Source organism: Elephantulus edwardii, unplaced genomic scaffold (genome assembly GCF_000299155.1).
Source record: "Elephantulus edwardii isolate Elephantulus edwardi_28Jun2011 unplaced genomic scaffold, EleEdw1.0 scaffold00003, whole genome shotgun sequence".
Classification (NCBI taxonomy): domain Eukaryota; kingdom Metazoa; phylum Chordata; class Mammalia; order Macroscelidea; family Macroscelididae; genus Elephantulus; species Elephantulus edwardii.
In genome coordinates this window covers 16362416-16370273 of record NW_006399753.1, presented here as the reverse complement: position 1 = coordinate 16370273, position 7858 = coordinate 16362416, and the positions used below count along the sequence as shown (strand labels likewise).

General features: G+C 43.9%; 1 protein-coding gene across 1 annotated transcript; it reads left to right on the top strand.

The window, feature by feature from the left end:
• The first annotated feature begins 2005 nt into the window (after positions 1 to 2005).
• Positions 2006 to 6649, top strand: ZNF572 (zinc finger protein 572). The gene is made up of 8 exons (XM_006879462.1): positions 2006 to 2018; positions 2270 to 2371; positions 2569 to 2673; positions 2809 to 2892; positions 4421 to 4537; positions 5302 to 6109; positions 6275 to 6550; positions 6643 to 6649. The coding sequence occupies exons 1-8, from the start codon at positions 2006 to 2008 to the stop codon at positions 6647 to 6649; spliced, it is 1512 nt and encodes a 503-aa protein (XP_006879524.1).
• Positions 6650 to 7858: the final 1209 nt, after the last annotated feature.

Here is a 7858-nt window from a genome sequence, read left to right as displayed (position 1 = left end):
GCTTAGCAGAAATTGTGAGGCCATGGTTTTCCAATCACTCACTATACATCTGAGAGCAACACAATGAATATGGATGACAGAGGAAGAGTTGATGTCTTTGAGTTGTAGTGTTGGAGAAGAGTGCTGAACATCTCATGGACTGCCAAAATAACAAATATGTCTTAGAGAGGGTGCAGCTGTTTGTGGCAAGGATGATGAGTCTTTGCCTCACATACTTTGGGCATGTTGCTAGGAGGGCCCATTTCTTGGAAAGGGACATGATACTCAGAAAGGTGGAGGGTTGGTGAAGGAGAAGAAGACCCTCAACCAGGTGGATTGACGTGGTGACTGTGCCGTGGGCTCAGTGTGTCAGGAAGTGTGAGGATGTCACACATTAGAACAGGATTCAGATCTGTAGTTCATAGGGACACTATGAGTCATACTTGACAGCACCTAACAACAATTTACCTTTTTCTCTTGTTGAACCTCTAGACTTACTTCCAACTCCAAACTTTTTTTTCCACCCATAGTATTTCTATTTCCTTTCTTCCCCTTAAGCCCATTTCACCAACGACCTCAATACTCATGCCATTGACACCACTGGTATTTTCCAATGCTCAATCCTCCTGCAGAAAGTGTTGGGCTTTAAGCAATTTTTTTAATTTTATATTGGTTTACATACAAAATCTGAATACATTATGTTTCACACCTTCCTTTAGTCACATTGTGTTTTATACAATATTCCTATACATTGTGCATTATAAAATTAATCCCCTTATGTTCATCAGCACCTTGTCTTTTCAGGTCCCCACTGGATTTCCTTTACCCCTTTCATCCACCCATCAAATTGTGCAACTTTATGATTTCCTAACATATCAATGAAGAAAGTGTTAAATGTTACATGAGTACAGACTTAAGTGGACATATACATTCACACGTTCACTTTCTGGGAGAAAAAGTGCTTGGCTTCTCTTTTTTCTGAGATATATATGTTAGTATATGTGTGTGTATGTATGTATGTATATGTGTTGTTGTTGTGTACTTTTATATATGTATGTTAATTGCTTCTCTAACTATTACCATGGCTTTGTAAGCTGATTGTTTCATATACCAAAGGAAGTCTCAGCTCATCAGCTGTGTCACAGTTAATTGTTTGTTGTTAGGGCCTCTCAAGTTGACTATGACTCGTAGTAACCCTGTGAACAACAGATCTGAAGCTGTCCTATCCTGTAAGTCATTTTTATCATCTCTGATATACTCGTGCCCACTGTTAGAGTCACTGTGCCAATCTGTCTTGTTGAGGGTCTTCTTCTCTTGCTCTGATAAATACCTTCTTTTACAGAGTGAGAACAGAAACAATAGATGTTTAATAAATACTGAGCTTTGAGTCTAACACTGACTATGATCAATGTGATGGTGCCCTAAAAAGCAGATAAGCTCCAATCAGACCCCTATCAGAAGGTGTGAGCAATGAGATTTTTAACACAGCTCTGGGAAACTCTGCAGTCAAGGACTTCTCCAAATTATTGCAGAGCAATGATGTTAATTCGAGGACTAAGGTGTGACTGACTTAATCAGTGGTCTTTCTAATCACTAGCTTTGCTGCCGAGAGCTGGACAATGAATAAGAGTGACAGAAGAAAAATCTATGTCTTTGAGTTGTGGTGCTGGAAAAGATTGCTGAATATCCCACGGACTGCCAAAAGAACAAACAGGTATGTCTTATAGAAGGTGCTGCCAGAGTTCTTGGTGGAGGCAAATGTGGTGAAGTTTCCTCTCATCTATTTTGGGCATGTTGCTAGGAGAGGCTATTCCTTGGAGAAGGATGCATGCTTGGAAAGGTGGATGGTGGGCGTAAGAAAGGCCCTCAAAATGGGCTGGGAGAAAAGCGCAACCATGAATGAATGGAAATCCAAAGTCTCTGTAAATTTTCATTAAAATCAATAATAGTAATAATAAAAATTAAAAAGGCCCTCAACAGGTAGGTTGACAGGGTGATTGCAGGAATGGGTTTGAGTGTGGCAGAGATGGTGAAGATGGGTAAGGGTTTAGATCTGGTGTCCATAGGGTCGGTCTGAGTCGTACTCGACTCGACAGCACCTAAAAACAACAACAACAACCACAACTTGGTATCCTAGGAATCCCCGACAACACGAGAAACCTTCTTTTTCTCCGGGATCCAAGGGGTTAAGACCAACGAGCGTGCGCCATCACTGTTTCCTAGAGAGGATGGGGGGCGGGGAGCCGTCGGGATAACTTCCGGTCTCAGTCGTCCGGGTTGGGGGGTTCAGGACCACAGGCTGCCGCGGGCCGGAGGCGCTGGGATGCCCCTGCCTGCTGGACGGCGGGGTCTGCGGAGGATGCAGGGCGCCTCACGTGCGGCCCCCAGGACAGTGAGTTCCTTCTCGGGGGTCCGGGGACTGCGGCCGGGGGACAGCCCCGCCCCGCGACCGGACGTCCGTCCCCATCTCGGCGGGAAGCCCCCCCCCCCCCGCGTCCGCCCGGTGCCGGTTCGCGAGGCTGGGGGCTGCGGGGTGGGGGGGGCCTGGTCCCCGGGGACCGCATCCTCCCCGCTGTCCTCCACCCCCAGCCCGGGGCCCCATCGCCAGGGATTGTGGGGTGCGTGTGGTCCCCGCGGACATCATCCTCACCGCTGGTCCTCCACCCCCAGTCCGGGACCCCATCACCGGGGACTGTGAGGCACATGTGGTCCCCGGGGTCCTCCACCCCCCGTCCAGGGCCCCATCACCAGGGACTGCGGGGCGCGTGTAGTCCCCGGGGCACCATCACCAGGGACTGTGAGACACATGTGGTCCCCGGGGTCCTCCAGCTCCAGCCCGGGGCTCCATCACCGGGAGTGCGGGGCCTCTGCCACCCCGCTTTGTGGAGCGACAGCCTTTAATGGGAACCACCTGTGACGTGCGGAGCTCAGCCATCCAGGCTCCTCTCCACCCGAGCTGAGGGGGGAAATAAGGGACATTTCCCCAAACCGCGTGCATCCTTGGCGTGTGCTTTGATAGAATGCAGTCCAGGCAGCAAAGCACAGCGATTACTCCGTTGGAGCAAGTGTTGACCCTACACTTGAGAGCTGTTGCAAGGGGGGAATGAGACATAATATGTGTTCACTTTTAATTCACTGCTAGGTGCGTAACAGACCGCAATAGGGTGGAAATTACTAGTACACCCAACTTTTTATAGGTGTCCCTTCCTTTAGGTTTTTATTTTCCCCAAGTGTTGCCATTAGGTAGACACTCGAATGAATGCCAAGTCAATATACAGCTGCTTTCCAGGGGCAGATCACGTTTTATTGGTCTGGTTAATAAGTTAAAGGAGCCATAGTGGCAAGTGGGCGAGCACTGGGCTGCTAACCAGAAGGTGAACATTTCAAACCCACCAGTGACTGTGGGAGAAAGTGAGGACAGTCAGCTTCCATAAAGGTTTATAGCTTTAGAAACCGCAGTTGCATTTGATATCAATCCGTTGGTAGCAATGGATAAAGCAGGTCAAGGACTGTGATTAATTCCAGAGATTAGGCTGAAATGCATTTTTTGTGATTATTAGATTTAAAGAAAGAGGCCCCATTTTAACCTCTCTTTTTAATTACAGGTTATTGGTTATAATTACTATTATCCTTTTTTTACCCTAATTTCTTGTTAATGCTTGTATCAATTCTAACTCTTCTATGAAAATTACTTCAGAGGGTTTTTCCCCTGTGTCAACAACAAAGCTTTTCTTTTGAAATTAGACAATGCTTATTCTTTCCTATCTACATTTACCATATATTTATCCTGCAAATGCATATTGATTCTTGCAGTTTTTATAAGTCTTCTCTGAAAAGCATTGTTATTTTAAAAAATTAAAATAACATACTAGTGTCTCTTGTTTTAAGCTTATTTCTTGGACTTTTTTAATTAATTTATTTTCATGAAAGTTTACAGAGACTTTGGATTTCCATTCATTCATTGTTGCACTTTTTTCCCTGCCCAACCTCCCCTGCCTAGTTTGCTCTTAGAAAAGTAAAATTCTTTCATTGTTATACAATCCCTCTCCCTTCCCAAGTCCACTCTACTATGCAGCCTTCATTTTGAAAAGTCACTGTTTAAAAGGGATATATGATTAGGTATTATTGTCATGACAGGAGTCCAGAACGAAGGCTGCATAGTAGAGTGGACTTGGGGGGAGGGATTGTACTTCTTGGACTTTTAATGTGAAAATGTAATTTTGCATTGTTATTTTCTTAGAAAAAGTCAACTGGGTTAATCTTACTTCTGAACATTTACATTTACTATAAGAATTTTATAAAAAGACTTAAGACCCTAATTCTTTTCTGTGGAGCATAGAACATCCTATGCATACAATTGCTATGTTACAACAGATGGAAAGAAGAGAGAAGCCATAAACTTTGGTAAATGTCTTCAAGTATGACTTGTTTCTTTCCGTAGGGTTTCTGATCCCCACCCTGGCTGTGGTCTTTGTGATGGACCAAGAGAAGGAATTGCTGGTGCCAGACGGCAGTAATGGCTTCCAGAAAATCAAGAATTTAAAAAGCTCTTATACAGGTGAGGGAGTGAGAAGATGATCCTAACGTTTAAAAAATTCTGTATTGGCTTTGTAAAATGTGAGGTGTTATAGGGGGAAAAAAAACATTACAATGAGACAAACTTTGATTCTTTGCTCTGTTAGAAGGTATGTATGTTAACTGTTCCAGCCTCACCCTTCTTATCATTAAAAATATTTATCTGACGTGTTTAAGATTGTGAAATCTGATATGCAAGCTATTGTTCTGTATAAATTGTAGCTAGTGTTATTTCTACATTTCCAAAGATTTTAACTGAGATATTTTCTCATTTTAACCTTAGATGGGAGCCTACTCAGTTTTCTCCACTACTTGTATCTCCTTTTTTTGAGAATAAAATTTAATATACTTATTCTTAGATTAATGAGTCCTTAAGCAATTGCTGACACCTGTTCAAATACACTTGTGCTGTACACGTACACACATTTCATAGTAATAATGTTTTAAGTGAGCTGCTTCCCGTGAGCACGTAGAATAAAGCGAGTAAAATTAGCATATACATTTTTATTAAAAATATCCTATCTTTCACTGCAATTTAAAATTTCCTTTTCCCTGGTAGAGATTAGGGAATCTGTTTAGAATATTTCTTTATTCTTTCAGGAAATGGGAGTAAGAATAATTTGGAAACTGTTCAACACAATAAGGCAAATAAGCTTAAAGAGAAACCCTCAAAGTGGTCTAAAAGAGATGGCCCACAAAACTGTAAGCATGAGGATACAAAAGAGGCTCTGTTGGCGTTTTCTAAAGGAGGTGAGGTTTGGCATCACGATTCCTGTGAGAAGGATGACAAGTCAGAGGGTAAGTGGGAAAATTCTGTAGGAAAAGAGGAAGAAAAATGCAGTCACTGTGAATGGAACCTGGGAAAACACATCAGTGTTTCCATCCAGCACAGTCTGCCTTCTGGAGACAAGCCCTTCAAATGCCCAGAATGTTGGAAAAGCTTCAATAATAGTTCTCATTTGCGTATTCACCAGAGGACCCACTCGGGAGAAAAACCTTATAAATGCTCTGAGTGTGAAAAATGCTTTAGTAACAGCTCTCACCTGATCCAGCATCTGAGAACACACACTGGAGAGAAGCCCTACCACTGTGGAGAGTGTGGGAAAAGCTTCAGTAATACCTCCCACCTTATCATCCATGAGAGAACCCACACAGGAGAGAAGCCCTACAGATGCCCCGAGTGTGGGAAGCGTTTCAGTAGCAGCTCTCACCTTATTCAGCATCACAGATCACATACAGGTGAAAAACCCTATGAGTGCCCTGTGTGTGGGAAATGTTTCAGCCACAGCTATGTTCTGATTGAACATAGGAGGACACACACGGGAGAAAAACCTTACAGGTGCTCTGACTGCGTGAAGAGTTTTAGCCAGAGTTCCAGCCTGATTCGCCACCAGAGGACACACACAGGTGAGAAGCCCTACAAGTGTCTTGAGTGTGGAAAAAACTTTGGTTGTAATTCAACTCTAATAAAGCATCAAAGAATACATACAGGAGAAAAACCCTACCAGTGCCCAGAATGTGGAAAGCATTTCAGTCAAAGTTCAAACCTCATTACGCACCAGAAAACACATCCAAGAGAGAAATCCTATGAAAGTTCTGAATGTGAAGAAGATTTGGGTCAGAACTGTGTTGTGACAGGGGATTGCAGAATCCAGCCAGAAGAGAAACCATATAGATGTGAGTGTGGAAAGAGTTTTGGCCTTAGTTCCCATCTTATCAGACACCAGAGGACACATACCGGAGAGAAACCTTACAGATGCTCCGAGTGTTGGAAAACGTTTAGTCAGAGCTCCACCCTGGTGATTCACCAAAGGACACACACAGGGGAGAAACCTTACAAATGTCCTGACTGTGGTGAATGCTTCAGTCAGAGCTTTAACCTGATCCGACACCGGAGGACCCATGTAGGAGAAAAACCTTACAAATGTGCTGACTGTGAGAAATGCTTCAGCAGAAGTGCCTATCTCAGTCAGCACCGCAAAATCCACACAGAAAAGTCTTTTGAGTCTCCTAAAGTTGAGGGTTTTCTGCATGGATGGACTTGGGAAAACTGTTCAGGGAAATTGACCCTCATCCCTTCATTTTCAGTTCCTAATTCATCCTCTTCTTGAATCCTGGTCTGGTTGGTTTTGCATTGGGATTTTTTGCTGTTGCATTTGTTGGGTTTTTTTTGTTTGTTTTGTGTGTGTGTGTGTGTGTGTGTGTGTGTGTGTGTGTGTGTGTGTGTGTGTGTGTTTTAAATACCCTTACACTTAAGAGAGCTCTGATGGCCTAGTGGCAAGAAACTGTGCTGCAGTCCTGAAAGCACGTGGTTTGAATCTGCCGGCTGCTCAACAGGAGAAGGATGGGCAATCTCTTCCCAGCCGATTATTGCCTCTGAAAACCCAATAAGCCAGTTCTCTGTGTCTTCCATCATCTAAACTAAGAGGTTGACTTTTTCCAGATATTTTGCCAAATGTACCAAAGAAATTTGTAGCCATATGCTGCCTTAGGTGGTGGTGGTGGTGTTGAGTACCACTAAGACGGAACCAACCCATAGCTGACCCTCCAGTGGGTCTTCAGAAGCAGTAAATTGCATGGGAGGAGATTGCCCATCCTTCTCCCAGAGAGCAGCTGGTGGAGTCATATTGTTTGCCTTTGCGATTGCAGCATAGCTACTACATGAGAAATTTAGATCATCTGATAATTTATCCAGTGGTTCTGAGTCAGTATCGAGGATTAGTTTGTGAGTGGAGACAAGACTCCTAGTGCTGGTCTTGGCAGTTGAATTTTTTCGCCTCTGAACTTCATTGGTCTATATGGGTCTGATAAGTTAGACCCCATCTTTCCCCACCTGTCCTATAACAAGGATGCTTTGAAGACTGTAATTGCTGTTTCCTTTCTTCTCATTTTTCTCATGTTACTACAGAAGGTAGTAAATCCCAAGCTCCCGCCACCGATTAAGCTTAGACTTGCTCTAAGGGGTGCTAAGGGAGCTCTGGTGGCCTGGTGGTAAGAAGCTTTACCTCCCACCCCAAAGGCATGTGGCTCAAATCCACAATCTCCTCCTGTGTGATTAAACTGCCTCTGAAAACTTGCTGGAGGGTGAGCTATGGGTTGCTTTTGACTCAATGGTCTACAACTACTACAAAAGGTAGATTTGCAGGAAAGGGAGAATCCTGAAATGTCCAGAATTTCTTTTCATTTTGGGGAAAATATAAAGAGTATGGTAGAGGTGCAGATTAGGAATGTGGGGCTGGACAGGGCCAGCTGTACCTGCTGCACGGGGCTGTCACTGCTGGGTAACTGCCCATGGGGATTAACT

Bases quoted from the DNA above. Each gene is read 5' to 3' on its own strand.
- ZNF572 (XM_006879462.1), top strand. The intron at 2,893-4,420 runs GTGACGTGCGGA...TTCTTTCCGTAG, and splicing joins GCCTTTAATGGGAACCACCT to GGTTTCTGATCCCCACCCTG. The intron at 4,538-5,301 runs GTGAGGGAGTGA...CGTTTTCTAAAG, and splicing joins TTTAAAAAGCTCTTATACAG to GAGGTGAGGTTTGGCATCAC.